Source organism: Candoia aspera, chromosome 2, assembly GCF_035149785.1.
Source record: "Candoia aspera isolate rCanAsp1 chromosome 2, rCanAsp1.hap2, whole genome shotgun sequence".
NCBI lineage: Eukaryota > Metazoa > Chordata > Lepidosauria > Squamata > Boidae > Candoia > Candoia aspera.
In genome coordinates, this window is record NC_086154.1 from 167,798,425 (window position 1) to 167,812,527 (window position 14,103).

The 14,103-nt window shown below is 40.8% G+C and overlaps 1 protein-coding gene across 1 annotated transcript in view; it reads right to left on the reverse strand.

Annotated features, from left to right (window-relative positions):
• B4GALT1 (beta-1,4-galactosyltransferase 1) overlaps nt 1-14,103 on the reverse strand; it is a 49,110-nt gene that overhangs the window by 15,918 nt on the left and 19,089 nt on the right. The window contains exons 3-4 of the mRNA XM_063294786.1: nt 3,881-4,068; nt 2,374-2,496 (exon numbers count right to left, since the gene is read on the reverse strand). Of these exons, the coding sequence (XP_063150856.1) occupies nt 2,374-2,496; nt 3,881-4,068 (311 nt within the window). The remainder of the gene's footprint in view (nt 1-2,373; nt 2,497-3,880; nt 4,069-14,103) is intronic.

Genomic DNA, 14,103 nt, shown 5'->3' on the forward strand with positions numbered 1-14,103 from the left:
GTCCCATTGCCCGGTAATCGGCCATTGACTCCCCTGATAAAGAAAGGATCAGGGCGAGGTTCGGAAAGGCGCGTCCGGGCTTTCGAGGAACATTGAGGTCTAATTGCCCGGTAATGGACCATTACCTCACAGGAAGATAAACAGGGCGATGCCTGGGGTGAATGGGGCTGGACGACCTCTCACCTATCAAGTCTTGATGGCCTGTCACTCCATGGAACTTGTGGGGCACACCCGGGGAGAGTGGGGGTGGAGCGCTGTTTGGCGCGAGACTATTTAATTCAACTTTTGGCGCGCTTCCCTCACTCTCAGCTTTTTACCAGTGTGCATTCTATTCTAAATAAAAGCCAGAGCTTAAACTTGATTTAGAGCCTAAGTCTTTTATTTGGTCTTAGGCATTCCTTACACTGTAACATAGATCAGCTGAATGTATCTTTTCATTTTGGAAGGCACAAACTAGCCTGCACTTAGAATAAAGACTTGAATATCTGCAGTTCTGCAGCTTCAACACTTTGAAATAAGTACTGAGCAAAAAATATCCTGTTCTCTGTGCACCCATAGTTGAAAAAAAGAATGAGAGTGAACACCTGCAGCGTAAGATTAAAAATCCCCCAAACCTTCAGCCTTAATTCCAAGTACACATGACTGCAGTGGGGCTGTAAAAGCCTGTTTATTTCTTATTTTTTGGTCTGTTTCACAAACTGGCTGGGAAATCCCCTGCTTGCTTTTCCTAATGAAGCTGACTTGATTTTTCTGGGCATTTTCACACCTCTTCCTCGGTCTCAACATTTATTGGTCCAGTCCACCAGATCATCCAACTACAATATCACAGGAGAGGTGAGGTGGCAGGGGTGGGGGAAAGAACTTGGTTGGAGATTTGAATTCATCAGGAGCTCTTGTTAAAGGATGTGCTTCTAAGCATAAACAGAGTGCTGAAAGAGTACTACTGCGTCATTAAGTAGCAGAACATCCCACTGAAGGTAAAATAAAATACTTGTAATATCTTGGTTGCAGTAGATGGGCTTAGGCCAGCTATTAGTAAATGCTAACAGAAATATAACACTCATTTTATTTAAAGCAAAAGATGGATTTGTTAAGAAATGGATGACTATAGAAAATTCTCACTTGTATCAACACCTGTATCTTGAACAGATGGAAACACAGGACAGAGAGAAACAGGAACTTCCTCTTTGTCTCTTTAAAAAAAAAAAATTCATTTCACTAATAATAAGCCAGGTAAGAAATTGACACAGGGACAGGTATGAAGACCTCTTGCCATTTACTCTAGTGGTCAAAAAGGCTCCGAGATGCACAGAGATGATACACTGCCAGGGAGAGGGAAACAGTTGCAATTAAGGGAGTAGAGGTGGGACAGCATTAGAAAAATAATGTATCTTCAACTATCCCCTTCTAGACTGGTGCTCAGAAATGAGTGTAGCAGGGGAAGCACCACCAAAATAAGCATGGCATCATTAAATCAATTTTTATTTTTACAGGGATCATAACTGTTACTGATCTTAGTGTTTGGGTAGATTAGTAGCCTCCAGTGATGGTAAAGGTAAAGGTTTCCCTCGACGTAAAGTCCAGTCGAATCCGACTCTAGGGGGCGGTGCTCATCTCTGTTTCTAAGCCTTGGAGCCGGCGTTGTCATAGACACTTCTGGGTCATGTGGCCAGCATGACGACTCAGAACGCCGTTACCTTCCCGCCGAAGCGGTACCTATTGATCTACTCACATTTGCATGTTTTCGAACTGCTAGGTGAGCAGGAGCTGGGATTAACAACGGGAGCTCACCCCGCCGCGCGGTTTCGAACCGCCGACCTTCCGATCGACAGCTCAGCGGTTTAACCTGCAGCGCCACCGCGTCCCTATCCAGTGATGGTAGTTTGAACTAAATAGGTACTGACTCTTTCGTGCACATGAAGTTTGGCCTGTGGATGACTGTTGCTCTAAGTCAGTGTTTCTCAACCGCGGCAACTTTAAGATGTGTGGACTTCAACTCCCAGAGTTTCCCAGCCAGTAAGGCTGGCTGAGGAATTCTGGGAGTCGAGGTCCACACATCTTAAAGTTGCCGCAGCTGAGAAACACTGTTCTAAGTCAAAGATGGCCTGAAAGTCCTGAAACTCCCTAGGCCACCACAGCATGCTTGTCAAGACAAACACTTCATGTGCAAATATTAATGATGGCCAATTCTTGATTTGTATTCTTGCACCCATATGGCTACATACGTTCGCTGCACTAGATCAACATAGGAAGAAACCACTAATCAACAAATGGTACAGAGAGGAACTACTGTACCAGCCACAACCCTCATAAGTAAACGATGTGCCCTCCCCCCCCAAATTCAACATTAAATAGAAAGATGAGGGACCTTACCTGTTATAAATGTCATCATCTTCACCACCCCAGCCCCAATAATTATTGGGAAACCCATTGATTTTTTGGAATTGCTCCTTACTTAAAGCAGACACACCTCCAAAATACTGATTGTAAGGTAAGCTGGAAGAGAGAAAGATAAATGATTCATTTAAAAACATGTTATCACAAAGAAGTTTGGATTACATCTCTAGACAGAACTGATCAGAAAAAGTAACATGTAGCATCCGGACTCCTGTGAAGTTGCCTGTGCCAATATATACAGTGTGACAAGGATAAGCCTATGTTTTCTGAAATCTGAGTTCAGAATTCTTAAAAAATATTGTTCAAACTGGAAGGAGCAATAACTACTTTTATAAAAGACTGGAAACCCTTTATGGACTTTTTGCTGAAAATGGATAAAAATGAACTGGGGATCTTTGGATTTACCAATTAAAAAGGGCTGTACATACTGTAAAAGGGTTAATAGGGCTGATTAAAAAGGGCTGTAAAAGAAAGGGTAAACAGATGAGCTCTCCACATTTCCCATAATGTTGGGAAGCAATTTTTTCTTATTAACTGGCCCTCAGACTCTCATTTATATGCTTACGCTCTTAATGTTGAGAATACCAACACATTAGAAATCTTGGATCCTGGAAGACTGATAATTTCAAGCAATCTAATGGAAATTTCTTGCTTCTTGTTTGTATACAGGTTCATTCACACACGCACAAAAAGTCATTTCAGAAGTTGAGACAAAGCTTGCATATACTGTATATTTTAACACTGTGTCTTCCTTTGGGTATTATATATTGAATTTAGTTTGTGTATTGATTTTCTATATGACCAATACATAGGGGTCTTTAGCTAGGAAGTTCTTGCAGATAAGGAGCTAACAACTGTTTTATGTTATTTAAGTATTTAAAGCTTTTTTTAGGGTTATGTCATCCCAAAGCAATGTATAAAAAGGTTAGAAAATTAGATTCTCATTAGAACAGATGTCACATTGAATTTGTGAAGGTGCTCCACTGACACAAGTTATGTCTTTGAAAGAATCATTTTCAAGGGCCCCCTAAATATTGGCTTAATAGAGAACGTGCGCAGAAAAATCTGCCCTCCTTCCAAAAGTTTAATGCAATGAAGGTATGGTCATATTCTTGCCCTCCAGGTCCACATGGCTGGAGGTTATTTATTTATTATATTTATGTGCCATCAACTCCCAGTAATCCACTCATATTGTTACATGCTTTATGCTAAATGTAAACAACCAACTGTAGTACTTTGGCCACATAATGAAAAGACAGGATACCCTGGATAAGATGCTGATGCTAGGGAAAGTAGAAGGCAAAAGGAAGAGGGGCCGACCAAGGGCAAGATGGATGGATGATATTCTAGAGGTGACGGATTTGACCTTGGGTTGCTGGGGGTGGCGACAACTGACAGGAAGCTCTGGCGTGGGCTGGTCCATGAAGTCACGAAGAGTCGGAAGCGACTGAATGAATAAACAACAAAACAACTAAGTTCTTACCGAAATCCAAATTTATCCATAGATACAGAGAGGTGCCTGGGCTGGTCGTAACACTTATAGGTATTCCTGTCATCCATTGGGACTAGGTCAACATCACTAAATACAAAGCAGTCATAATCATATTCTTTCAAAGCTTCTATGAAGCCTACATTCAGAAGCTTTGCGCGATTAAATGTTTCTTCTCCATCCTAATGTAAGAAAAGGAAGAATTGTTAAGAACCTTCAAATAAAGGCTAGTTAGCACTTCCTATTTATTACAACCCAGGGGCTTCATAAGACACAACATACACAACACCACATATGGGCAAGCTCACATAAGCTTACTATTTGCCAGTTTTTTGTCCAGTTTTAAGACCAACCACAAAACTTTACATTAAACCAATGTGCCCATTTTGCCTTTCACTGAACTTCCCTTGAAACCTTGGGAAGGGAGAAAGCAGACACAGAGAGTACGGAATTTCACATTGCTCTTCATCAGCCTTCCCAAACCTGCCCTTCTCTCAGTGCATTGGGACTGCTGCTGGGATGGCCCTACAGGTCTGTAATTCATCATGTTGGGGAATGCTGCTCATTTTCACGTTAAGATTGTGTACAGTCTTATGTAAAGACCTATCTCTTCTTCCTACTCAGCTACCTGAATGTTGTCAAAACATATACAACAGTTCAGATGTTGTCCAATAAAGGACTATATTATGCCTGCAAGCCTCATTTACAAAAGGGAGAGAGGAAAATCAGCTTCCAAATGAACCAATTATTTAGATCATATTTTAAAAATATGCTTACATTTGCTTTTTTAATAAATGAGCCTGGCATCACATGAACAGCAGGATCAGATTTGTTATAGAGGGAAGCAAAACAAAAGACCCTTTGTACAATCTTCAAGTTGTGTTTGTTCACATTTCATCACCCTTACTTTTTTCATTCTTCCTCCCTCTGTGTTTTGTTAGCCAGTGAATTAACCAACTATAAGGTTTTTAAAAAAATGGACTTGGGGTATTATTGCCCTGCTTGTTCCAAGGAACCCTTCTCTGGCCACTCCTGGATGGTGTGATGAGAAGCACAGCATAGCCAGAACTGGACTTGACAATCTGCAGTGGAAGTAAGGAGTACTAAAGACAAGTAGGAATTCTGGAGATAGTTATATTGAGAGTGGCGAAAAATTATGAACTCCGTACTCTTTATATTATCCAGATTAGTCTCCAACACAAATAAAAGAATATGAGGTATCTGACATGACCCTTAGTTTTGTTCTTGTAGTTGTTTTCATTGATTGAATGACTGATTATGTGTCATCAAGTCGGCATCAATTCTTAGTAACCACACAGATAGATTTTTCTCCATGAGTTGTTTTCACAGATGATTAAGAATATGCGTTTTGGGAGTTTCTAAATTACAATCTAGCTCTACATTTGCTGAAGTTGAAATGTAATGAAATTGTTTATGACCTTGGCAAGAATTACACAGCCAAACACAGTAACAGAAGTGCCCTTGCCAATTTATATAAATGAAGGATTGGATGAAACTACCATTCTCTTCTTCCAATTAACTCTTCAGAGAAACCCAGTCAACCATATCGCAGTGGTCCCTGTTTGCTATGGATCAGTAAATAAGCAAAATAATGAGAATGGGGTAGAATTAGGATGTCACTTTCACAAGAAGCCCTTCAATAAATATTTCTAAGCAGCAGAGGTGCGTTTTGTAAATGGAGACAATTCTTTCTGTAGATTCAGCAAAGACAAACCACAATAATATCCAAGAGTGGGTAAAGCATTGAACTAGAAATCAGCTACGTAGGGGAAGAATTATTTATTTCTAACAGAAGTTACTTAGGCTGGTTACAATGGGGGTCTTTTAAATGGACTGAGAGTTTTATAATCTCAGGTGACAAGTTATATATATCAGCTATATCATCTACAATTCCCTATCCAAAATCACTGCAGCAAAACACATGCAGTTAGTTCTAGCCATTCTCTCTTCAAAATCAACTATTATAAAACAGCCAGATTTGTGTGTCGATTAATCCATTTTCAGAATTATCAGTTTGCATTTTTTGTATCATGCAGAGGCCTAACCAATACCATAGATACAATCGTATATTATATTTAAAAAAAATACAACTCATACTAGCATTCAAGTTTAGTTAATATATTTTAGCTTGAAAAGAGAGGGTTCTCATTTAGAGTTGTATTGTGTGGGTTTGGTCTTTTTTTTTTTTTTTTTTTTTAACAAAAAAGGTTAGAACTGCTTCAATTCTCATTTTAGCCTTAGTAGAATAGCCCTGCAAAACAGCTTTCAGCACAAAAGCTGCATGTTAGGAGGGTGTATATAGTCTTTATCGCTTTTAAAAAATACTTGGCTAAATTGTGGGAAAAGGCTAATTTTCTACCTGTTTAGACTTCTAAACCATTGCTGGATAAATGTTAGATTCAAAATTGAAACAGGGAGACTGCTTAATTTTCCTCCCCTAAATGGTGAGCTAATAGCTGCTAAAATAAAAGGGTTAACTAAATGATGCAGCTTATGATGGATTTATTCAGTATATAGGTGACAAACCGCCCAAGGCAGTAGCAGCTCTGTATCCACTCTTTTCCTAGAAATATTACAATATGAGAACTTCCCCATCACCGAAAGCAGCAGCCTGTAGAATAGGGGAAAATGGGGAAAATTCAGCACAGTTATAGAAGCCTTCTATGCTGTATCACCTGTAAATGGGGGTGGAAAAGAATATATGCTGGTTGCATTTCTTTGAAAACTGTCACATTTTCCTTGCATTTTCTAATTCCATGCTAAATATGTGGAAGGATAATTACCTTGCTTGATGTTAGCATTACAACAACTATTAGTGGCAAACTTTTGCAGACCTAATTCTACTACTGCAACAGAAATGAAATTGCCTCCTGGAGATGAGGGAAATATTTTCTTTGGCATAAGGTACTGCAATGGGTATAAAGGCAACTGCCAGGTTCTGGCACCTGCTTTTCCAACAGAGGTGTCAGTGGAGCTGGTCATGGCCAAAAGAAGGGTCATTCTGTTCTGGAGACAACCTCCTGGCCATCTGGATTTCTCACAGCTTAGTTAAACAACTAAGAGGATGTGCTGGGATGGCCTCAGCTCAAATCTCATCAACCACGACATTCTAAAGAAGCCACCATTTCAGTCTTAGCTGACCATCAGCGTCTAAGCTAATATGCATGAACCACTCTGTACACCTCAAATATCCCATTATAAATGCTTCTCATTACTCCTGGCTACATCTCAATATATCCTTTTTAGGAAAATGTAAATATGACTAGCCAAGTTTGCCAAGAGAATTTCCTGGCGTGTTTTCTTGAATGGCTGATCTCCTCTTTAAATGAATCATGTTAGCTTTAACTTCCTCTCAAGGGAATAAACAAAGGGGGAAAAAAATTCCAGGAAGGAACCGCAAACCAAACTACCTTTAGATAAAGATCATGATATAAAAGTCTCTCATGTATTCTCTTCACACTCACATTTATGACGGAACCATCCATTCAAACATAGTAAGCATTCACTTTCTCTGCCTTCCATGCTTTGATTGAAAGGTGAGGTGAAAGGTCCCCTGTGCAAGCACTGAGTCATGTCTGACCCTTTGGGGGGACACTGCTTTCGCGACTTTTATGGAGACTTAAACTCTGGAATTCTGTCTCATCTATTCAAGTCCAACCAGCACGATGGTGATGTTAAATTCCTTTCAAGAAAAGGGCTTGAGCAGCTTGAAGAGTGAAGACATTTATAGAATTATTGTGAAATGCCTAGAAGTTATGGAAAAACAGATAGAAAATGCCTTACTTCAGCTTATTTGCTTAGTATGCTTCCCTTTCATTTAGTTCTCAGACAGCTGCTCTAGGGATGTGTCATTCCTCCAGTAAATCAGCAGAACCCACAGCTGATTTACACAGAAGCAACTCACTCTGCATTTAATGGGGATAACTCTCTGTGTCTCCCAGATTGACAACAATGTCATCCAATTACTACACTGGAGTAGTGAAACCAGCAATCCATCTAGGCTGACATGTAATTTCATTTCCCTTCAGGAAATGTAGGTATTTGTGAGAAGAATTATTGGCTGAGTGACTCATACAAAAGGCCTGATTGACAACAATATATCAAACAGTGTGAGCAAAACATAATATAATGCACTTCATTTCGTAGTTTTTTTTCTGAACAATCAGGAGAGGAAATTAAGACGTATTATACCCCCAATAAAGAATGACTGGGAAACGGATACGGAGTAGCAATACCCTCAAGATTAAATTCTTGCCAACCTAAAAAAAAAAATGCAATGGTATTTGACACCCCAACCCCAAACTGTACCCTGATGAATGAAATCTTATTTTGCAAGGCACTGGAATTTGGAGAACAACACTTGAGCAATTTAATCAAATGATAGGTTATTTAATACTTAAATTATGTAAATAGGGTAGATTTGTAGGACTTTTATAGGTTGCAGAATTTAGTATATCTTGGGTCATAGTTTAAACTTTTTTGTTTTTAAAAAAAGCATGGAATATATACAACCTGACCTTAAAATGTCAAGAAATTGCTTAAAGGTTACCAGTGTGGTCATACCTACAGCAAATACCTCCCACCCCCTCTACTTTCAGCCACAATAAACATAGGAAGCAAATCAGGAAACCAAAGCCAGCTACTGCAAAAGTGATTGGAAACAGAGACACAGGAATCCTGATGGATGACTTTAAGGCTCCTGTTCTGGCCTTCCCCTTGGAAGAGAAAAAACATTCTAAAATATGGGCCAAATTTACATTTACATCAGGCTTGTCCATTTGATGCAGAGGCAAAGAGCCAATGTGTATCCCTTTTGCAAAACACATGTCCACTTTGTGTTGCAGGATCAAATGCATTTGCATCATGGCCCAGTTGAAGCGAGAGAACATGTACCTATGGAAGCAGATCAGTTTCAGCACAGGATATCCTTTTGCAGCATGTGGCAAAGGATACAGATATACCAGCTCTTTAAGACAGATTGAAAACCATGGGGCTAGTACAAACACCTCACTTTCAAGGAATTATTTCCTTACCTAATTCATCTGCCACGGAACTTACTAGCCTTGCAAAACTGTGGAACCTCTCTACATTGCAAAAGTTTCAGGTATACAACAGCAGTGCGCAAAGAAGCCTGTCTTGCAAGTTCCCCAAAACTCATCTAACTTTTTCCTGGGGCTGTATTTGTAGATCACTAGTGGCAGGCAAGCTCAAGAAACACCATAAACTATTGTTGGTTTTGTCATTGAGGAAGATCTGATACCAATTAAGGAGCTCAGAGCTAATGGGACACAGTTGGGAAACTATTGTGCTAGCCTACACATTTGAGCAAAAAGCACCGATTCAACTCAGAGAAGGCAAGGAGATAGAGGCTGCCAGCCCATTACCTATCCTGGGAAAAACCACGTATCTTATCTCTCCAATCCTATTTGATATATCTATATCTAATTCCAATCCTATTCTATAGGTAAGAATATCACCTATACTCACAAACTGGAGCTTACCAATTCCCATGCTGACCCATTGCAGGTAAAAGTGGGCCTGAATCATTACTAGAGAGTGTACGCCTTTTGCAGCTATGCCTCGGCTGAAAACACATAAATTTTCATGGCTGCAGAGGAATCAAACCAAACTAAAGCTTGGGAGTTTGGATATCTGCTAAATAGCTGAAATAGCAAAACCGTGATTGGAACCAAAGGTGGGCCTGGGGAGTGAGCATAGCCCTCTCTCTACTGCCATTTTGCCATTATTTCTTAACTTCATATCAAAGATGGTTGGGAATCTCACCTGGAAGAGAAGAAGATGGAGAAGGGGTGAGAAGAGAGAAGTGGAGGGAGAGGTTTCTATCTCTTTCTCTGCCTACCCTGTCTTCCTTCCAAATTGCCTCCCCTCTTCTAATTTAGAAGTCTGACAGACTCCCACATCCTGGCCTACCACTCCATGTCTCATTTGGCTATCAGTCAAGGAATACAGGGAAGCTTGGAACCCAGGAAGAAAACAGTTCACTTGGAAGCAATGTGCAGAGGCCCCAGCATAGCAGGAACTGGCAGACTAAAATCAAAAAGTGACAGGGGTGACAGGCAAACAGCAGCTCTGGAGCATGTAGTTATAAAAGGGAAGGACTTCCTGCTGCATTTTGGACAACTGAACTCCAGAAGTATCCATTACACAATCCATTTGTAATATAGTCCATTAACCCTGCAGTAAAAGCCATCTGTTTACAGCTTTCAAAGACCCAGGAGGGGGATGGGGAGACAGAAAGAAAGAGTTTGTGCTTCTGAATGGGGGTGGGGGGGAACGCAGCACACATTCAGAGGTGAATTCCCTTTTTTTCAGAATGCTCCACTTATCCAATTATGCCAATTCTTCTAAAACCATATTTTCTATTTTGCCTTATAAAATTGTGATCATATTTTCTGTTTCTGATCCCAGATAAGCTTGGAACATTAAGGAAAGCATGGGATTTTTTTCAGCTTTCTCTCTCTTTTTTCTAGTTATACCTAAAACTGGGATACATAGCAATCAATCTATAAAATAATTAAAATAACAAACAGAGTGGCAAGATATAAACACAGCAGCAACTGTTTGGAATTTGGTCTCAGGGCTGAGTATATTTGTAATCTGGCTTGAATAAAGGATGTACTTCATATAAGATATCAAAATACTATCTAAGTAAATGATCCATAACAAAATGGATCCAAGGCTTCCTTCTCTCAGAGAACGGGAATTTTTGGGTCTTTTTTCATATTCTTAGGCTGCAATCACATTGCCTGAGAAGAAACTCCACTGACTTCCATCTGAATAGATATTTAAAGGTTCACGCTGTCCTTTTCCTTCCTTTCATATTACTGGCTTCAGGAATCTCAGATTATTCACATCTCTACGCCCTCTAAAGAAAAGCTGTTCCAATAGTCCACAACTGTTGACTTTTTCAGTTTATAATTCAAGCTATTGCCAGATCGTAAGAACAAGATTGACAGGAACTATTCTCCTGACACAACTTGAGGACACCCTTCGCTCCTTCCCCGTGGTGTTTGTCAAAGAAGAGGCTGCAAACTAATTACTGCCAGTTCGACAAGCCAGCTGGATTTCTGCCTGAAGCAGCAGCTGTAAGTTTCTGTCAGGTCTGCAGAAACAAACCCTGTTGCCTCCATGAAGTGAGCCAATCCCGCACAAAGCTCTCCTAAGTTGCCACAAGTCAAACAGCTGGCATTCATTAACAGTCTGGCACAAATCTACCTCAAAACAGCAAACAGCCCAAATTGGCGCTACAAGCTTAGAGGCTCAGATCAGGCTTTGGACTGAGATTGCTCCCTTGCTTGAACTCTTAAGTTTGAGGCTTCCCACCCTGCTTGGTCTTGCAGTGGAGTTCATGTTCTTGTTAATCGAGTCTTTCAAGTGTTATTGGATTAGGAAGTGGTAACAGACCCGGATTTGCTCCACTAGTGAGACCAAGGAAATTGGCTGCGCTACTTTCCATAACGGCCACTTAAGTGACCTCCGCTCTGGGCTCCAGGAAACTCAGCAGTTTACAGCACTGTATCCAAGACTATCCAATGAATGGACCAACAGGCATGGAGGAACTATTCCATAAGGCAGCCTGTGCTTTACTGCTGATTCCCTGGCTGTGTGCAGCCCAGAGGTGTAAAGGGCACCCATTTGTGATGATGACATTCAACCCATGCTCTGTCCGGACAGAAACCTTGCAACAGTGATGCAAAAAGATTCCGGGCAAACATGCCCGTGCTCTTTGGAAATCATGAGAAAGCACTCCCAAGAAAAAGGCTGAAGCAAGCCCACGACGCATCTGCTGTTCACAAAGCCAAAGTCACGTCCAAAATACAGATTCCCCAAGTAGGATGCAGAGGAATCACGGAGAAGTAACACACAGAAAAGATGGGTAAAAGTACACGCCAGTTCGAGGGAAAGGCAGCTGGCATCCCTCTCCACTACCCCCCACCCCGCTTGCTCAAGGAGTCCAACCCCGGCCTTCTTACAGATTCTCACTTCTCCATACCCCCATTTCAGGTTAGGTTTCCATGTAACATGTTTCAGATGTTTCCAAAGTCAGTGGTGAAAGTGCAAGGGGTTTGTGGGCAATTTGCTTTGTACTGAAAGGTAAGAGGTGGGACGTTACCATCGAAGCAGCAGGAGGAGGATCAGCATTCTTTCCTCTCTTACTTTTTCCTATGAGATGCAGAGCACAGAAGGACGCAGATGGAGTAAGAATCATTCACATAGAAACTCTCGGTGCTTCAGTGATTGCTTTGCTATAGGACAGGTTTAATAAGAAAAAGGGAAGATTTTCCCCCTGGAAAGAAAGGGGGGAAAAAGAGAAGGAAGAATGGATGCAAAGGAAGGACAGACAAGGAGGAGAAAAAAGAGAAAAGCAATTGTCAAGAAAGTAAAGGAAGACTTAAAAAAAACAACAACCCTGCAGATATACAATTCTTGCAAACCCCACCACCATCTGGATAATTTAGGATCAATGCCAACAGTGTTTGTTGCATATTTAACTGGCTGGAGATGTAAAATAAAACCTCTCCAAACATCCTGCCATAATGAAGTTAACCAAGCTGAATACTTCCATTGACAAAATTAGGTCATGGCACTCAATCACTTTTATGCAGCCTTTGAATAATGATGAAGGAAGTACCAGCACACCTGAGATCTCAGTCCAGCTTTCTCCTATTTGGGCCCTCCAGATGTGATAAAACTCCAACACAGATGTTTTAGTTAGCCATGAATTCTGGCTTTTGTTGTCTAAAACATCTGAAAAGGATCAGATCAAGGAAGGCTGGGCTATTTCCAGCCATTAAAAATTGCAATTAAATGCCCATATCCCATCCTATACTGCAAAAGAAAACAAGAAGATTTTAAAAAACAGTAATTTAACTAGCCAGCCCCCATGAAGTACAGCAGTTGCCTTCTTGTTAAGCCATTAGTAGAAGCTATTAGCAAAGTCTGCTCAGATATAAAATCTGAGCTGCAGCACATATAGGAGGATGAGTATAATCCATCGATTCTCAAACCTTATGGACTGAACAGTAGTCTGCCTTCAAAAAGTCCTCATACTGGGTGAGTCAAGCAGAGGTCCCCAAGGCAGCATTTTACATGTCTGTGTGAGAGAGATACCACTATCCCTAGGCAAAGAGAGAGAATCCGGGAGGTTTTTCTGACACATCAAGAGCTGAAACCAACCACAATCCCATTGGTATGAAGGCTCAAGACATGTTAGGATGCCAGCAAGCAATGCTAAATAGGCTATTCTAGTCCTGCAAGAAAAAGGATTATTCCCACCTATTGTTTTGTATGCCAACTGAGAAAATATGCTTGACCTTTTTGCATATAACCATGGGGTTGGCAAAAAGAAATCCAACGTGGGCTCTAGATTGATCATACAAGTTCAGAACATCTTGACTGAAATCACATTCTAAAGTAGGGTGTCTAACTGATGCAGTCACTGCCCATGCACAGGATGTAGAACTACCTTGAGAATCAGGTATTACTAAGCAGACTATGCAGCTGTGCATAGCCTATGAAACTAGCAAGCTTCACAGCCTATGAAACTGGCACATGAGAATCACATCTTGAAGGGCTCAAAGAACAAGAAAAATCCCAGAACAGACAACTTTGTGCAAACAGATAAAAAACTTACAAATGCACCATGACTTGTGGTTCACATTATGGGAGGATTGTTTTAGTGGTAAATACACTCATCATTTATCAGAAGAAAATGGCCATGACCCTCTTAGTGCATTTCTTACTGTTTGCAGCCTTATGCTCCAATACTGCTCTTATCGCAAGAAAACTTGTTATAATACGAGCCATATTGGATGCCATAGGACATGAACCAAAAATCGTGTGGTCAGGTCAGGCGTCAACTTCTTCTGTAGCCAGGGCTAACGGTGAGAGCGGGAAACTATGAAACATACACCCTGCAATTACATCCAGTGTCGCTAATCTAAAGCTCCCGGATCTGCAACCATCCTTCAGTCTGGGCAACTTCCTTAAGAAAACCTCAGCTTTCTTCCTCTATATCAGACAACTGATCTTAGCCTCCTTGCTCACCAGCCTCTTTGCTCACCTGCCCAAATTACCTGCCTTGTATCCTCACAACCTGACAATAACACGTTTTCCTATGCAACTGCCAACATCCCCTAAAAGAAAGAAGTCAAAAGTGGGGGGATTAAGTTGTC